The sequence below is a fragment of the Pygoscelis adeliae genome, unplaced genomic scaffold (assembly GCF_000699105.1).
Source record: "Pygoscelis adeliae isolate BGI_AS28 unplaced genomic scaffold, ASM69910v1 Scaffold38, whole genome shotgun sequence".
Classification (NCBI taxonomy): Eukaryota; Metazoa; Chordata; class Aves; order Sphenisciformes; family Spheniscidae; genus Pygoscelis; species Pygoscelis adeliae.
The window spans coordinates 14,444,658-14,463,265 of record NW_008825614.1 but is presented as its reverse complement, the minus strand read 5'-3'; the positions used below and the strand labels follow the sequence as shown (position 1 = coordinate 14,463,265).

Sequence of the window (18,608 nt, the reverse complement as noted above, 5' to 3'; positions counted from 1 at the left end):
TCTCTCTTCCGCATGTGATTCAGTCAGACTTGCTCTGCAGATAGTCTCAGGGAGCTGCAGCTTGCCAGGAGCCCAGCAGAACCTCAGTCCTTTGGAATGACTCAAGCCTAAGCTCCCTCCTTCTCTTGCATACAGCACTGCAACAAGCACTAGGGGACTGCTGAGTCACACCATGGCTACCGAGCCTTGCAAAAGAATCCAGTATGATAAATTTCTTTTATGCCATCTGTGTGACCATGTGCTCTTCAGCCAGCAGTGATGGGAGAGACTGCCTGAACTATATCACAGTCATAGTACAGCCCGTACCCCTCTGTGTAGAAGGTGAATATGGCCACGGAAGTTCTGGGCACTGCTCAAGCTGGATGCCTCTTTCTGTAAGATATACATGTCTCTTAACACAGCCTGAACAGTTTAATGCACTTGCAAAGCGCTATTTATTTCAGTGTCCATCAGCCCTTCAAGGGCTCTTATACCAAACAGGCAGCCAATGACTTTGGGTAGCTACAGTCAATGTCCCTACTGAAATCCTGATATCCCAGAATGTATGCGCCATAGCCACGATGATGACTGCTGCCATTGGAGTAATACTGACACAGGGTGCTGTGTTTTCCTTTGAGGTACCACCAGGAATGAAGAGATCTACCCAGTGTGACTGCAGTACGTTCTAGGGAGTGCCATGCACTACTCAGGCCACAGAAGTTCAAGCCAGTTGTTCAAATGGGACAGAGACACCGCTTTTTAAGGCTTTTGGTTTCAGCAGCTAATCCTTAAAACACTGCAGGTCTTTAAAGTACCCTTTCAAGATCCTAAGCACATTTCCATGGGTTCATTCAGCCTCCTGTAGGGATCATGGCTGAGCTGCACGTCTGATGTCACTTGCACAGGAGCTTGCAAGAGAGACTGAATGAGATATCGCTAGTATAGAGGCTAGAAAGTATCGATGTACACAAAGACCCGTTTCAGATCTCTCCATAAAGGGCTGATTTGGATAGAGACCGACACACAGATCTCTGGCGGAGCACTCCCTTGGTCAGAACAATGACATCGCAGCAATTTGTGACATTCATTTGCTCGAACAACAGGCCTTCCCACCACACGGCATCCCATGCAAAAACCTGTCACACAGCACCCTATGCAGCTGCTGCCTCTTGGTAGTCACCTTGAACAGAGGCGGCCAATACAGAATCTGCACACAACAGCCGCAACTACATAGAAACTCTTCTTCCTTTCCTGGCAAAACTTGCTCCAAGACTAGCTTGACTTGCTCTAAAAGGACACCCTGACAACTTGCAACAGCTTCTAAGGAAGGATACTGGCTGCTCAGTTCGGTTGCTCTCCTCCCAAACTGTAGACTGACTACAGGGTTTTCAGCTTTCCGCTCCAAAGGCAAGCACCTATGCTAAAAAGCCCCCCAAACTGAATCCCTCTTTGGGTTCAGGATACTTCATGATTTCTGAAAAATACTGTTGAATCAATCAGCCTTTTGGAATTTAATGCCAGGAAGCCCATTGTTCCTTGAAATAACCAAACTGCTGAAAATATGGTGGCATTTGGCAATTTAAGAAGGTTTGATTATGTGGTTTTTTCTTTTCTTTTTTATAAGCTCTGCTACAGTAGGATTCATTTTACAAACACCTTTGGATTTCTGACAGTATGTCACATCTGGATTTACTTATGATGGATCGCAGATCTGGTTTACAACATTTAACAGGCACAGGAGCTTCCAAACTTTGCCCCGTGACTTCACGCAGCGTTCCTGCAAATCCTGCCAGGACAATGCCAAGTTCCACCAGCTATGGGGACCGTCACTGCCTCCCACTGACGTGGCAGGTTAGTGCAGGTGAAGAAGTGAGCGTTAAGATGCTCTGAAGAAACAATGCTATTATCTGACATCCAAACTTCATCCTTGGGTTTCTTCTTCTCCCTAACCACAATACAAAATGGAGAAATCTGGGAGGCTGGGATTCGCAGTCCCAGATTTGTTTTTGTAGCACATGGAAAAGGCTTCTTTTTGATGATTAATTACCTTTTACTGGGGATGACCACATTTAAAGTGTCTACTCTAATTCTTTCAGATCTGCCTTTGATAACAATGACCACTTTGTGTTGTTGACACAGCTGTGGTTTCTGGCAGGGACAGAGGCAATTGCTCGAGTTGGTCAGATCCACAACAGGCTTTTGAGGAGATCTGGAAAAAGGGTGCCTTGATTTTAAGCCCGTGTAAGTTTTCCTGATTTAAAAAGCCCTCTGAAACTAACACATCTCCCCCTCAGGCCAGCAAAAACTGCCCAGCTCTAGGTACCTTGTGAAATCAGGCCACTTTTATTTGGAAGATGCCTTCTAAAACGTTGGTCTTCAGTGCCTCGAACTGCATGCCAGGCAGCATCACTCGGAAGGAAACAAAAGCAGCTCTCGTGTTGCAGTGCCTAACCCGTGCCATGGCCTCCACTGCCCCAGGACTAAAGTTTACAGTGCAGAAGTGAACAAAATCTAGGGAAGACTACATAGACCAACATAGTTTTAACAAAGTCATTTTCCTGGGTTGCGAGGCAAGGCATACTCCAGTTTCTATAGCGATAGAGGGGTCACTCGGAAGGAAACAAAAGCAGCTCTCGTGTTGCAGTGCCTAACCCGTGCCATGGCCTCCACTGCCCCAGGACTAAAGTTTACAGTGCAGAAGTGAACAAAATCTAGGGAAGACTACATAGACCAACATAGTTTTAACAAAGTCATTTTCCTGGGTTGCGAGGCAAGGCATACTCCAGTTTCTATAGCGATAGAGGGGAAAAAAAAAAACCACCCAAAAACTAATAAACCAAATTCTTTCCTTTTCCGCTGCCAAGCTTTAGATTGACAGGTCTCCAAAAAACCACTCAGTGTTCATTCTAAAGATGGAAAAGACAAAGTATGTCACTTGCTGTACACTTGCTAGATGCGTTTTTTGGCTCAGCTTGAAAACATTTCACAGTTCACACAGTATTTGGCAAGAGACCTTTCAGCTTTCTTTTCCCACAGACTGGCTTTATAGCAATTAAAAGATGTAAATAAATTGCATACACCATTTTCTCTGTCACTCACACCCAGACACACCTTTACACACACATACAGATAGCTATTGATAGCGCCCACATGAAGAACTGCAAAGATGAATGATAAATATAATTTATTATGCATCTTTCACCATGTCACCTGCACTCTCCCCGTTAATCCATCTCAGCTGGATTATTTCTAGCATTCCTAACCTCTGAGCAGTTTCCAACAGCTGCTTTTATAGTTTTTTTTTTTCTTCTCTTAAGCTATTGCCAAAAAGTGTTTCTTTTCTTTCCTCTGAAATTGGTATTTTCACCCCTAAAGTAAATACTACTTAGTATTCATTGAGTTCAATGTGTTCCTGTCCCAGGAAAAGTATCATTTGGACAGAAGATCCTGTATCTACAATACCATCAGCTTTCAAAACATGGAATTTCCACCAACAAGTAGAAGAGACTGTTGACCTTACGAAAGGCTCACCAATCCAGTGCACTCAAATCACTGGACTGGATTAAAATACAATACTTATTTTTGAGGGTTATTTTCTTTGCTTTCTGTTTTTCAAGCCTTTACAGTCCTTTGGGGTCATTTTCAAGTTTTTTCTCCACAAAAATGAGCCAGAGAAACTTCATATTTTGTTATAGTAAAAGACGACGACTCTCCTGAAATTGCTCAGAGCAAGGTCTTCTCAGAAACATCAAATATTAAAAGTCTTGTACACAGCTGGCAAATCTATGGTAACTATTTGAATCTGAGCCCTGTGGCCTCACAGACCCTGGATCTTTAAAATGTGACAATTCCTTTTTTCACAGAAGAAAGCTGTTTCTGGTGTATTTAGAGATTCTAGAAACTATGATTCTATAGCTCTCTCCCATTGTCTTTTACAGGCCTGGGCAGCTGGACTCGTTCCTAAGGACCCTGAATATACTGACAAAAGATACAGGGGGGAAAAAACCCACCAAAACCCATCAAAGTGCTTTGAATTAGAGATATTCTGTAATATACACACCATGCTCAGAATACATGGTGGTGTGCTGTCATATAAATATGTGATAGGAAAAGATCAGGTTCATTCTAAAGTGATGCCTTTAAAAAAAAAAAAAAGTTCCCTACCACTTACTCTTATCACCCAGCCCTGACGTAGAGATTACAATGTCATCTGTGTCCTTAACAGATTTTCTCAGAATGTAAAATTTGTCCTACAGAGGAGGAGAAAAACCTTTGAAAACAAAGCCTGTCATCATAAATTATCACATAAATCATAAATGCTATGTAGAAATATAGCGTTTGGATGAATTCTCTCATTTTCAATGCAAGTCTGAATGCTCTGCAAGAAACGTGTGGCTTAAGTATCCAGAATACTAAATAACAGCGCATACAATGTATCAGTGATTATAAAGAGGCAAAACTTCCCCTCTCTGACCCAAGGCAGCTACAAAAAACTTCAAGCAGCCAGTGCTGCCTGGATGCTAGAGCTTCCCTCTCTCCAGCCTTCCAATTCCTGTGACGAGAGCCCCGGATCCCTGCAGGATGAATTTTCCCCTTCGTTTCCCTGTAGAAGGGGCCTCCCCATTCTTTGCCCCAGCGCTCAGTCCCAGAGCTGCAGCCTGCTGGCTGGAAGTTGTGAAAACAGACAGCTTAGGGGCATTGTACACTCCTGAAACCTGAGCGTGCTCCTAAGTGTCATTACTCATCCAGGCAGCCTTTCTTTCCCCAGCCTTGGCGAACTCTCCTCCCTGAATCCTCAAGTGCTTCAAGGGCTGGAGAGCTGCCAGCCACCAGCTGCACAAGATCTTAAAGAAACCTGGGCCCATTTTCATAATTTAGGAAAGCAAAGAAAAAAATTTTTTAAAAAACGCCAAAACCCCACAAATTGAGCAGATTCAAAATAGAAGAGGGAAGTCCTCTGTCTCATTCTCCCTCACTTCATCCTTTACTTTCATCTCTCACAAGAAAAAAGTCTTTAGGAACCAATATTAAAATACAAGCTGAAGATTTAAGAAGATTTTGTGACATCAGGGAACAACCCAGAAGGAACAGTGATCTCTGCTCGAGGCTTGATCCTTGGAAACTCCAGCACAGCTCAGTGGGGAACACTGCAGCATCATGGAGCAAAAGGCGGGGTTTCATTTATTTAGCACCAGGCCTCTGCTCTAAAACCATCTGGAGGAAAGGGAATTTGGTTCTCCTTGGGGACGAGATGTAGCATGCTTTTTGCAAGCTTCAAAGCGCAATTATGGTGCATGGCCTGAGTTCCCCACTCCTGGGAAGTACAGCCCTACTCACATCAGATAAGAATTTGGAAAAGAGCAGAGGGGGGAAAAAAAAAAAAAAAAAAAAAAAAAAAGAACAAGGCAGAGAAACCAGTCACTGCAGTCTTCTCAGCCTCCCTTCCTTGGCAGCATTTTGTTCAAGGAAATGCAAGAGGGTACCTGAGCTTGTCTGCGATAAAGATCACTCTCCTTTCCAGGAGCAGGGAGGCGAAGACTCTGCTCAGGTGCCGCACGCTGAGGGATGTGAACAAGGACTCAAAATCAACATGCTCAAGCCTGGAGTCAAGAGGCCGCCGCAGCTCGATGACCTGTTGGAGAGAAAAAGACCACAGGTCAGCTCTCTCTGTCCACCCATACTGTGGCAAGCATGGACAGCTAACAAGCATTACCGACTGTGCTGGTGAACACTGCACAGCATTAAGCTTTTCCTTGTCTTTCCTTGCATTATCTCCCACAAATCCTTCTTCCAGGTGAAGCTGAAGACGATCCAGAGTCCACTCCAACGGGCACAGCATGAGACCAACCACAAGTTCTCCCCATTGGACTGAGGACAGGGAGCTCTTCATGAGGGGCAAAACTAGTTTGTGTCCAGCTAGGAGTGATTTCCAGGCTTTCTGGCATTCAAGCAGCAGAATGGCATGGAGCCTTTCAAATTTGCACTCTCATTTTTACAGTTACGATTTATTTATTTTTTTTACTGCAAGAATCTGAATGCCTAACCTACTGACTATAAATTTTTTATATCAGTTATAGAAAAGAGCAGCCTGTGGGCATTTTTCTTTGTTCATATCTACTTAAATAATTCCTGTCACAGCACCTTAGCACTTCATACTCCTTATTTTAGCCAGATGCTTATCTAAATTGTTCTTGAAAGAGCACACATTTCATAAATCCCACAAGAAAATTACTCTAGTGCTGAACTATCCTTACCAACACCAAGCCTACAGCTGAAACATGTCAGTGGCAAATTACTTCACCTACTTGTTGTCTTACTCTCAGTATACACTCAGAACAACTGGTCACCCTCCTCTCTGTAGGAAACTTCTTGTATATTGGAAGGTTATTATCACGTGTCCTCCTTTGTCCGTTGTTTTCTATATTAAGCAAACAATTTTCTCAAGCTTTGCCTGTGTTTTCTAAACCACTTAGTAAGTGGAACTACTCTTCTGGGGATTTCTCCTGGTGTTTGCGTTTTTTGGAAAATGATACTCTAAATAAATTTCCACCAATGCTGGAAAGCAGAAAAGTTGCTTTTATTTATTATTCATCCCTTCACTTTCTTTCACAATGCAGGAGTTTGTCTAAATAATACCATACTGTTACTTCTGCTCACTTTATGGCCCACTATACCACCAGATCCTTTTCTGAAGTAGTTGCTCACTCAGTAACTTCCATGTTGTATTAGACTACTCATTTCTTCTTCCCAGCATTTTGCTCTTGTCCATATTGAATTTCAGATCAGACCTTCAATTTAGCAAGGTCATTTTGAATTTTAATGCCCCGGTCTCCAAAGTGCCTGCAACCCATTCCAATGCTGTCACCTACCCATTGTGTAAATGTGGGGTTTATGCCATCAACCAGATAATGAATGAACATTAAGGACCTTAGAAACAAAACAGCCAAAACACTCTCACAGCCTGACAGCAGGCCATTGGGACGCTACTCCTCGAGTGCAGACTTTTAACCAGCTATGCATGTGCTCTGCAGTAATTCTCAGCTCATTTAGTTTGAACTGTTTTCAGTTCAGCTGAGGAGAATGTCATCATGTAGTGCTATGCTGAAAGCCCTCAGACACAACCTCTATCAACTCACTCACTTTCCTCTCAACGTTCAAGGCATACCATGCCCAACAAGACGATGTTCAATTTGGCTCCCTCCACCCTCCTACAGTCCTTCAAGGCTACCCCCACTCTCTGCACTCTTAAAACCCTCCCATTGTCCTCACACCACACTGTGGGAGATGCAACATGTACCCTCAGCTCCATGCTGTGAAAATGCCATTCTGAAAGGCTGCAACATTGCCCTTGTGTGGTTTCAGGTATTTTTTGACCAGAACCCCGTGCCCTGTCCCACACAAACAGTGGTTCTGTATTAAGGATGCTGGAGCACATGCTATGAATCCTGTCTTCATGAAGTTAAGTGTGGGGAGCCTCGAGCAGATCCAAGGTCACGTGCTGTGCAGCACAGGGCCCACCAGTCTGTGCCATTTGGCCTCAAGGCCAATGCCCTGTTTTATTTTGCCATATTAGCATGTCTGTATCCTTACACTCATTTTTACCATATGATTTCCCTTTTGATTCTGAGGTCACTGAAGTCTCCATGCCATCCCCTCCGGTCTCCTATTTTACTCCCTAGCTTCCCCACACAGTTGTCAGACCATCTGTCCTTGAAAATGCCCAGTGCTATATCACAGTCCCAACTTCCAGTCGCCAGTCCTGCACCATTTGCTGGCCTAAGTCTCCCTGTCTCTAGGATGAGGTTCCCGAGCCTGTTTACCTCTGTTCCTGAGCCTGGCAAGAAGTTCTTGACTGTAATCGTCCGGCCCAAAGCTGGGAAAGGTGCCTCCATGACACTCCTCATGAGAGGCTGCACCAAGGCGGGGGAAATGCCCCGTCTCTTCTCAACCTCATCCAAGATCTGAAATAAAAGCATGAAGACACAAAAACATGTAAATCAGGAGGAGGGAGGTAACACCAGGAATAAAGTGCACCAGCATCGATGTTCTCTCCTTAACCCAGCATCGATATGGAGCCTTGAATCTTAAGGAAGAAGGTAAAAGGTGCAATTGAAGACCCTTAATTTCCTTCAGCAAGAGAAACCCAGCTCCAATGAGGTCAATGGCAAGCTTACAAATTGCAAAGTCACCACCACCCCCGGAGTCAGGACTCCGCCTTTTAATCTCTCAGTGCTTGTGTTCTGGTTGTTCTGCTGAAGGAACAAGTGCTGTGGGAGATGCAACATGTACCCTCAGCTCCATGCTGTGAAAATGCCATTCTGAAAGGCTGCAACATTGCCCTTGCGTGGTTTCAGGTATTTTTTGACCAGAACCCCGTGTCCTGTCCCACACGAACAGTGGTTCTGTATTAAGGATGCTGGAGCACATGCTATGAATCCTGTCTTCATGAAGTTAAGTGTGGGGAGCCTCGAGCAGATCCAAGCTGACAATCTAGCTTTCCTTTTAACTGTGTTTTTGCGAGGTTCTGGAATTAGCATGCAGTTGCCTTGCCAACACCATTTCAGGCCCTTTCTTCAGCCATCATCTTCCCTGATCCCCATTCTCCTGGTGTTGACTTCACTTTGAGGTCCCTCTTGGCCTACAGCACAAATTCCCTCTCTCTCCCCCCTCACCTTAGAGAAGAGATTGAAGCATCCAAGGCGACTCACAATGCAGTAAACTTCTGGGAGACGCTTCCCTTTCCCACTGGGCTTTCAAGACAAACGCAAATACACACACAAAAAACACCAAGAAAATGTCAGAGTTATAACTACTGCAGAGACAGAGTGACCGGTCTCTTAGTTCTGCAGCTCGCTGGCTGGCTCAGAAACTGGCAGACATTTCACAGCATGCTGCTGATGACAATACCTTAAGTCTGGCTCAAACCCTGGTACGCTAGAAACAGTGGCGAGAAATGGGCACATCCACAGTCTGATCCCAACCTTCCTAAGTCAAATGACTAAGGCAGGGCATACTGCTCTACAGAGACAACTCAGCCTCCTGGACCAGCAGAGGTTTAGACAACTGTTTAGTAGCTATCTAAACCTACGGGAGACAAACCCTATCTTCAGCTTAGTGCTGAAACACAGTCCATGATCATAACGTTAAGCACTGGTGTAAGGAAGAGGTAGAAGAGCTATGCCTGGAGTGGAGGATGGTACTCAGAGAGGGACTTTGGCACTGAGCAGAACAGGAGAGAGCAAAGCTGCTCTGCTGCCGCTCTTTCTTTCCACACTGAAAGAGAAGAGCAGCAGCTTCCCACTTTCCAGAACGGGTGCCAGTAACACCAACCCCACAGAAGGCTGCATCTCTAGGAAAAGAAAAAAACAGGGACAATTACCAGCAGCCTCCTACAGTATCCAAATCGCCTGCTTCCATCTTCCCCCGTCAGGACAAATGAGAACGTCTCACTGCAGAAAGAGAAACCAGAATGACAAGATACCCATCACCCACATTAAAAGTCTCTGACATACAAACCCAGTAAACCCACAATGTTTTTGCATTTCCAATACAGCCCGCTCAGGGCTCTGCCCAATTTTCTACTGTAACAGCTCTCATATTTAATTAGCTTGATATATAAATCTGTTTCTCATGAATCAGGATACAAAGTACAGTACTTACCTGGCAAACTGATGGATGGGGGCCCAGTCCTTTGCATCAGGGAAGCAAAACTGGGGAATAGCTTTCAACTGATCTTCTGCCTCACGCATGAATTTGAACGAGCGCTCGAGCTAGCAGAACAGAGAGAAGGAATGTTTCCAATTAGTCATGTGGGGATGGAATGACTTCAAATATTTTTCCTGTGACAAATGAAGAGGTGATGACAGAGGCTAAGCTTCTGCCTGGAAGATATTAAAATTTCTGTGATTCTGGCTCACCTAATCTTTAGGTATCTTAAAGTAACTCTGTACTCCCAATTCCACCAAGCCCTGCATCTGCAGCACCTGTCCCTGCCATATTGTGCCTCCAATCTGGGACACATCTTCCAGCAAGGGGCGAGAGAACTGAAGTCTGAGGGGAGCTCTGGTTACATCCCATTTACAAACATGCTGTCACACTGGCTGGCTCTGTGTTTCTCCCATTCCTCATTTCCCGTTTTGAGCTAGACTATTGGTGAAAGCTGTGCCTCCCCTTTAAGAACATGTGTCTTCTCCCAAGTGTCAGTTTTCTTTAAAGAGAAAAGGGAGAGAAAGGGAATAGCTACATAAAAGTCATAGCCAAGGGCAGCAAAAGATCTAAATCAGCTGCTCTTTCAACAATGAGGAATACCATGGCAATTCTCGGGGGGTGACTACAGCCCCTCTATCTTCAGTGTCACTGAGCACTGACACAGCAGAGGGGTTACTGACATAACATGTGGTCAACAGAGAAGCTGTGGCTTCTCCAGCTGTGCAAGTGCACCACGCAATCTGACACGTCAGCCAGACCTTCCCAACAGGCACCGCACCTTCAGTGGGAACTGCTGGGTAACCTCAGGGACATAGGCAGCCCCAGCCTGCTTCTTGTGCAGCGACACCACGACGAAGTACTCAAACAGCTGCCTCTCTTGATATTCGATCAAGTCCCGTTCCAAGGTTTGGTACCGCGGGGTTTGCTTCAGGCGAGATTTCACATGCACCAGTCGCTGGCTGTGAGCTACGAAGAAAAAGATTAGAGATTGTGACTTTGTCTAGCTCTTTGCACAGAGCACCAACAGTGCTTTGCAGAGACTTACGGATGAACTCGAAACCACCTCACTGTACTTACTTTGTCAGTGGCTGAGTAAGAGGTGGGAACCATTTGGAAGCTGCACTATAAATATCGACAGAGATGGGACGCAATCTTGTGAGTGCCATCACCCTGAAAAGCTTTGGCAGCAGAAGGATTTCATGGATAGCTTTTACAGCTGAAGACAACCCAAACTGAGATCCATATGGGATATGGTGTAACAGATAATGTCTGGGCATTCATCCTTGCATTCATTTCTGTATCTTTCAAAGCCAGCACTGTTAGGTGACTCTGAACCTTTGTTCAGAAGAGGCTGCGGGTAGCGATCCCCACAGTTTTACAAGACCAGCACTTGGGTCAGGCTAGGGCTCCACTGGCTGAGTAATGCTGGGGACTCCCAGCTTTAGTAACTCAGGCTGGGCTGTAGGCCAACAACAAAAAAACATGAAAAGAGGTGCAAATGAAAAAGGCTGGCTCATGCCAGTCCTTCCTGTGCCTAAAACTAATCTCTCAGGACCATGTTTCTACAAGTTCACCCAAGACAACGGGAAAACAAGAAAAACTGCCAAGCAAGCTGTAACTGCAACACACGTGAGCTGTGGAACAATAAACATTCCAGCATGGAAAGTAATGAAAAGCTGCCTGCTGAGAAGAGACCAGATGAGATTCCCTAAGACCACCCCCCTGCTTTGTTTTACAGTCGCATCCCAAATTAAATCTCCATGACGTCTCCCTTACCCCTACTACAAAAGAAAGAAAGAATTAACTACAAGCAGAGACTACAGCACATTCTCACAACTGTGCTTTTTGTGAATGCGGGTGGCAATGCAATGTTTTGACAGAAACTACAACCACAGGGATATTGAGGGAACTCCAAATACATAAGATGTCTGCTTGGGAGACAGGGCTTCCTGAGAGACGGTATACACTTTAGGACAGACTCTTGACCTTTTGTCTGGTAAGGTTGTGCCACTCGTGGACTATTCCAGACAATATAATTTAAAGCAATCTTGAGGTGCCTCTTAAATCCGAGAGTGTAACAATCCCTGGACAGTTAAAGCCATGGAAAGATGGCTTAGACTCCTTTCTCTTGTCACCCATTATGCTATTTGCTCGAAGGCTGTAATTCTTCAAAAGTTTTCAGAAGTGGTTTCTGTTTTACCAGGGACTTCAAAAGGAGCAGCGTCACAGCAATGCTGAGTGCTTCCGAAAAGCTCGCTCAAGCTCTGCATTGTTTATATTCTGTACAACCTACTAAGGATACCAGGATTTTACTGTTGTCATCATGGCAGAGTTTGTCTTTGAACATTTTTCCTTTCCGAGGGTCAGCACTTATGTCTCTGAAATGCAGTCTGATGATATACAGTGACTTGCTAAGCAGAGGTAACTGGCTGGTGTGTTTGGTCTGTTAAGTAAAACACACCAAATTGAAAGTCCTAGATAAAAGAGACTTGCTAAATCATCTCACTTTCCTATTTAAAAATAGGAAAGTCGACAGTTCAACAAGTCATAAAGCAAAATACAGGTGTAGCTAGAGCAAATAGCAAGTGCCAGAGCTCCTGTTCACAGTTACGTAGACTTGCACAGTCACTGAGATCCAGGTATGGATCTGGATATTTTTCAGAGTCCAGTGCTGTTGGATCTGAAGTGACTTCACACAACCTCCATCATCCCCTCTACAGGCAGTTCCTAGCTGCAGTTATACATATATATATATATAAAAATATATATACAGTTACAGAGAAACCCAGGGTGATGCACATGATTCACTATGGCAACCAGTAACAGACAAGAGTTTGAGTCTTCCTGGCCACATGTACACTGTCTTTCTCAGCTACATCTGAACATGGACTATATTTCACAACATCGTGTTTCAAGACAGTTGTGAATGTAATTTCTGTGCAATCTGGGCGCAAACCCTCTCCCCCTGTCTCCAGGCTAGCCTGAGAACCTGTCAAAAGGTAGGTGGTGGCAGCAATTTTCAGCTTGATCTTGCTAACACAGCAGCACAGATAAAAGATTTCCCAATGCAGAGGAGCGTAAGAGCATACAGTAGTTCTTGTGTGGGAAGCTGTGCTCACAAGAGGGTACTCAGCCTGAGGTTTCTGTTCGGAAAACCTGAAAGACAGTAAGGACGACCACTCCTCAGCACAATGCACTGTGGTTGACAGAGCGGGAACTGCTGCTCATGCCTGTCTTTTCAGCTTGGGAACTGACCTGCTTCCCAGATCAGGTATGCATGTGAGTCAGGAAACTTTGGAATCTGAGGGAGTTTCCATCTTGCATTCTAATTCTGCCAGGACTTTGAATTTGCCATATGAATTCCGCAAAGACTGTAATGCCACCAACATGTCACAGGGCTAATTACCAGTACAAGAAGGTTTCAGAAGAGTATTACGGAGACCACTATACCATATAGCTCTACCGGAGTGAAGCAAGCAATGCGGCGCTTTATCCCAACTCAGCCAATGCAGAAGAGTTTAACTAGCCATAAATCACATCGTGCAATCCTGTTTTCCTAGCCAGCCAGTCTGGCTGGTGGGTTTTCTCCCTTAGTAAACATGTAGTGGGTTTTCTGAACATCCCGTCCCATGCAATACTGCCTCTGTCAGTCTGGTCACACATTTGTGACTGCATACTTTGAAAAACCTCACTGTATTTCCACAGTGTCCAAACCATCTCCTAGGAAAGGCAGCGCAAAGAGCTTTGATGGGAATTGGAACAGATGTTTGTTTTGGACTCCTATAGTCCTCTGCTCATGGATTTTCTTCTGCAGTATCGAGATCTATGTTTTCTCACTGTGTTCCGAGTGGAAACAAGCTCCTTCTCCAAAGGCAGAACACAGAGGAGAGATCTTGACCCAGGAACTCAGAGCGGAGTTTATCAGGAGCCATTTGCTCTCTTCACACGTTTGCCTTACCTTTCAGCTTCTCTTCAGTATCACTGTCCGATTCACTGTTTTCATCTGTAACTAGGAAAAAAGAAAGGGGAAGATGAAGTAAGTGAAGTCTATTTATAACAGTGCATTTCTTATCACTGGCATGAGAAAGCCAGGCCTGGCAGCCTCAGGGGGAAGACAGTACAGATCCCAAGGGCTTTGTTCTTTTCAAGGGTGCACACACCCACAGACATTTAAGCTTACTAACCTTGGTATCTTCCCATTCATTCACAGAATAATAAAAAAACCCAACAAAATCAATTCTGCACAGCCAAAAGAGTTGCATGAAGAATAAAACGCCAGAGCAGTATTTTATCCAAGTCTGTATAAGTACGACACCAAGGCAAAATACTGATTAATATGCAGTAGTTTGCGCAATAAGGGATAAAAACAAGCAAACAAACAAAAAAACAATTGCCAGACTGAATCAGACTCAAGGTCTATATGGTCCAATAGCCTGTTTCTGTCAATGATGCCTTAGATGCTTCAGAGAGGGGTATAAAAAAAATGATGTAGCAACAAGTCTGGGATGCTTCCCCTGAAGGTTCATGTAAACACACTCATCCACCCTGTGGGTGTATATTCTGTATAAAATAGGATAAACAGTAACAAGTAATTGTGGGAAACAAATAGAGCTGGTGGTCACCTTTCGCTGGAAATTAGGGTGTTTTGGAAAAAAATACTGTGTTGGAAAGACGTAATTTTAAGTTTTACAGAGATGAGATGTTTAAAAGTAATTGCTCTGAAGTACCTGAACACTTCTGACAAGTTGTTGATTGACAGTGGGAGGCTGAAAGTCTCAATCTTGCTATGATGGAGATGGTCCTACAATCAAGTCTAGAAACCCTGATTCCCAACTGAGGCTATTTGTTTATTGGGATGCTGAAGGAACCAGGATTGTTTCAAAATCTACCATCTTCCATTGGACAGTTCACTAAAGTGACACATTCCCACAAAATATTTTGATCTCAACAAATCGGACTCTTTGGACAGAACATTCCTCTCCAAAGCTTCCAGCCTGTTCCAGAAATAAACATCAAAAAGGGGGGACATTTTTGGTGTGACCTATAAGGTTATCATGTAAAGCCATGGAATGAAAACGAAGCAAGAAAAACAAAAACGTTCCATTTTAATGAAAGTCTTTTGGGCAGAGGAACAGTCTTTATCTTCCCAAAAGAGAGGGTGGAAGCCCCAACTCAGTCTCACCCTGCACTGGAAAACGTCACATAAATCACTAAGCCAGCCTAAACTCTAAGGCAAGTCCTCAAAAAGTCTTAGATGTATGATGATTCAAAGTTCCTTTACCTTTCCCTGAATTGCTCTCTGTAGACTGCGATAGTCTCTTGACACGTTTCTTTCCCCTCCGTGCCTCATAAATGGCATTGATTTTCAACACAAGCTGCTCAGCAAACACACAAACAAACAAACAAGGTTATTTTCCTCCCCAGGCAAGAAAGAAAGTTAGAATTTCATGCAAAGTGCTCTGTTTCCCAACCCTGGCCATATTGAAACTCTTCACTTGATGACCCAGAACTGACAATTACCAGGATCTACCTTGCACAGCAACCTGCACCTGTGCTGCCAACAGCCACGCTCACTCTGGTACAGAAGCAGTACAGTCATGCTGGCATGGCAGGAGCCCAAGGTAACAAGCCCTGATGAAAGGCCAGGCCTTAATGCACTTCCACACTGTGTGGCTCTACGAGCTTGATCGTGCCCACCTGGGCCTCTCCATACTGTGGTCCACGCTCCAGGGAACACCAGAGAGTCCCTTGGGAACCTGCCCTGGTGTGCAGGTTTGAAAGCAGAAAACTGGCTCGAGGATGACAGCAAACATTAATGTCTTTATGCCTTTAACATCTGTTGTGGGATGTGCTGGAAAAGCCTTCATACCAAGCTTGGGGGAAACATATCATACAAAGAATGCTGAAGAAATCGAGATGGGTGGGAGCCAATGATGCTGAAGTACTTTATACTAGTGGTTTTCTTTGCAAATCCTTTAATCCAGCTGACCAGGAAAGAGGACGTTTCAGCATTGGGCATAGCTGGGCTTAGTGGCTCATTCAGTGCCTCTGGTCTCCCTGTCATCCCTGAAGTGGAGCGGAGTTGCAGAAGGACCATGCCAGGCTTCCCCAAGCCTCCTTGAGCAGAGCTGCCTCCTTGTCAACGTCCCGGGCAGGAGCAGCAGGACATGGTTACAGGATTCAGATTTATTCCAGAAAGTCTGGGATGACCGCACACACGTTCTGAGAGCTCAGGGTAAGACAGGCCCACCACACGCTTGGTCAGGGAACCCTGAATCCAAATATTTAAGTGAGAGGCAGGATGCTCTGATGTGGAAGTGCAGCTTCCACCCAGCCGCCCAGCTCAAGTCTCAGGTCGATCCTGGCACTGACACAGTAAATCTCAGTTCTGAGCTTGCTCTGCAAGGCTGCTCAGGAACACTGCCCAGTAAATATATACACTTGTAATCTTCCCTTCAGTTGACATAAAAGTACGCGTGAACACACTGATAGAGCTCAAGCATACTGGGGACGAAAACCCTAGACATTTGTAGTCTTTGGCTCATGCCTGAAGAGCTGAGGTATACAGAGAGGGCATTCAAAAATCAGATATGCAAACATGAACACAGATCTGGCAACCAGAAAACAAAGAAGATACACAAACACATCCCTTTGTCCCCAAATGAAAACTGGGTTCAGAAAAAAAATCACCACAGACAGTCCCTGGTAGCCTCTCCTTGTCCTGCAAAGACTGGGATAAGCAACTGTGTTTTTATAACTGTGTTTTTGAAACATTCAATAGATAGACTGCTGCCAAACCTCATTTGGACTGAATACACTTCCTGCTAGATCTGAAAGAAAATAAAATTGAAACAGAGTCATGCCATATCCAAATATGAAGTAGAAACATTGCTCCAGAAAACGCTCACGACTACAGACAACTCCTTTTGTCACTCAGATGTCAGTATTTTCATTGTTCACCTACAGTCACACCCTACCTTGAATTGGAAACAGCCAATGCATGAATCAGACCTAGCAAAGAACAACAGATTGCCAGGAGGGAACACCAACACGACACACAATTTTTGACTGTCCTATCCATCAAGCAAAGAAGGAAATACGATGGGGTACGTTTTTTGCAAAAATATTAGTCGCTTTTTTCCCCCTCTGACCAACTTCAACTCTTATCCAAAAATGAAAATGCCTTTTTTTTTCCTTCTATTTTATCTCTCTTGACAATCACGCTATCTCAGACGGAAAAATAACTTCTTCAGAACTTGCAGAGATGTTTGTGAGCCTTCTCCTTCAGGCAGACAGGGGGTTAAACACAAGTCAAGTCAACTGCCAGGACAACAGCTATATTGCAGGGATGCCCCATTGGAAGAATAAGGAAAACATTGTCTCATACTCACATTCCTGCCTGGAAGAAGCCAAGCAAAAGAAAGCAAGCCCTAGATTTACCTTAGGAATCTTCCTTCTCCTCTTGCCATTCTGAGGGTCTCCCAAGGAGAAGAAGGTGTCATCTGGACTGCTGGGCGTTGAGGGAGGGCTGATTTTGGATGGTGACCCAGTCCCATCACGGCTCAGTTTCCGTATGTCTGGCAGTTTGAAACTCCGCCGCTCTGAGTTTTGTCGGAAAAAAATGGGCTTGGAAAGCAACTGGAAATGGAGGAGAAGGAATGAATGAACACAGCACCTTACGTACCTTTGCTTCATTGCTAACACTGTCATGGTGGTAAATCCAGTGGGGCAGCCACAGCACTCAGATGGCAAAGCAGCCCAAATTCTGAGAACGCTCACAGATTTCTGCACACACAAGGAACTTGCCCAGCTGCCGGGCTAGACCAGGACTATCTTGACCAGCAATTTAACCATCCCATATTCATTCCAAACCAGAATGCAACCTCAGGGGTTAACCAAGAAGCCTTGCTCCAGTGTGAAAAAAAATTTCCCAGGACTTGTGTAATCCAGAGGCTGGGATTGTAACTAGGACAAGACTAACCAACCAGCCAACCACAAGCATTTGGGCTAAGGAGCAGCTAGCCAGGGGGAACAGAGAAGCAGTGAGACCAGACAAAAAGCACTGTCAGTATGGCTGTCTTTGACAGTAGCCAGAATTAAATATTTCAGAGGAGGGTACAAGAAATGCCATGATAGACAATTACGGAGACTGGTTTCCTCCTAAGCTCATTAGCAACTTCAGTGGGAGCACAACAGTAGATATTTAAGTACCAGAGTAAAGTTCTTAAAGTCCCTGACCAAAAACAGCATCAGAGAAGCAGAAAGCTCAGCTCCAGATAAAGAAGGGCAAACCACTTCTCACCAGAAAGATGCTCAATAAGAACATATTTTTGTCTTCTACAGAATTTCCCAGCAGTTACAACAAGGTTAATTTGCACTTTTTGTGGGCATTATGTCTGCACTCACAGAGGATGTATCTACATGGCACTAAGTGGTGTAGGGGAGAGGTATCCAAGCTAATTCTGAACAAGTCACAGCAGCACCATAGCTGAGGCAGCATAATGGTCTGCCCCCATCAACAGACACACTCAGCAGAGTTATTAGCCAGACCAATTCATTCAGGTTAGCTCAGGTGTCTCTGGATGGTTTGGCAGAAGACGCTCAACTCACAAAAATGCTTACCACCCACAGAGAAGTCACATGTTAAAATGAGTCTGGGAAGAGCCTTCGCACTGAAGAATCTCATCCTGCACTAGTGATATAAGCTACTACTGAAAGTCTGTCCAGACCCATTCCCCATTAGTCTCTAGCCTGGGCAGGCTCTCCAGCGTGATTCACGCTACAGTTGCAAACCCATTAGTTGCCAGGAGAGCTGCAGCACTTCTTTTCTGAGTGACAGCAGATTGTGGCTTTTAGATGTCAAAGCACTGCAGTGTAACATAATTACTCCCGTTCAGCTCTTTACTAAGTGTCTCCTGCTG

The 18,608-nt window shown here is 44.7% G+C and overlaps 1 protein-coding gene across 1 annotated transcript in view; it reads right to left on the bottom strand.

The window, feature by feature from the left end:
- The window catches only part of DENND2A (DENN/MADD domain containing 2A), a 36,835-nt gene that overhangs the window by 9,406 nt on the left and 8,821 nt on the right, over positions 1–18,608 (bottom strand). Inside the window, exons 5-13 of the mRNA XM_009332933.1 lie at positions 17,128–17,325; positions 14,969–15,062; positions 13,646–13,696; positions 10,466–10,653; positions 9,640–9,749; positions 9,359–9,428; positions 8,652–8,729; positions 7,800–7,940; positions 5,463–5,611 (exon numbers count right to left, since the gene is read on the bottom strand). Of these exons, the coding sequence (XP_009331208.1) occupies positions 5,463–5,611; positions 7,800–7,940; positions 8,652–8,729; positions 9,359–9,428; positions 9,640–9,749; positions 10,466–10,653; positions 13,646–13,696; positions 14,969–15,062; positions 17,128–17,325 (1,079 nt within the window). The remainder of the gene's footprint in view (positions 1–5,462; positions 5,612–7,799; positions 7,941–8,651; positions 8,730–9,358; positions 9,429–9,639; positions 9,750–10,465; positions 10,654–13,645; positions 13,697–14,968; positions 15,063–17,127; positions 17,326–18,608) is intronic.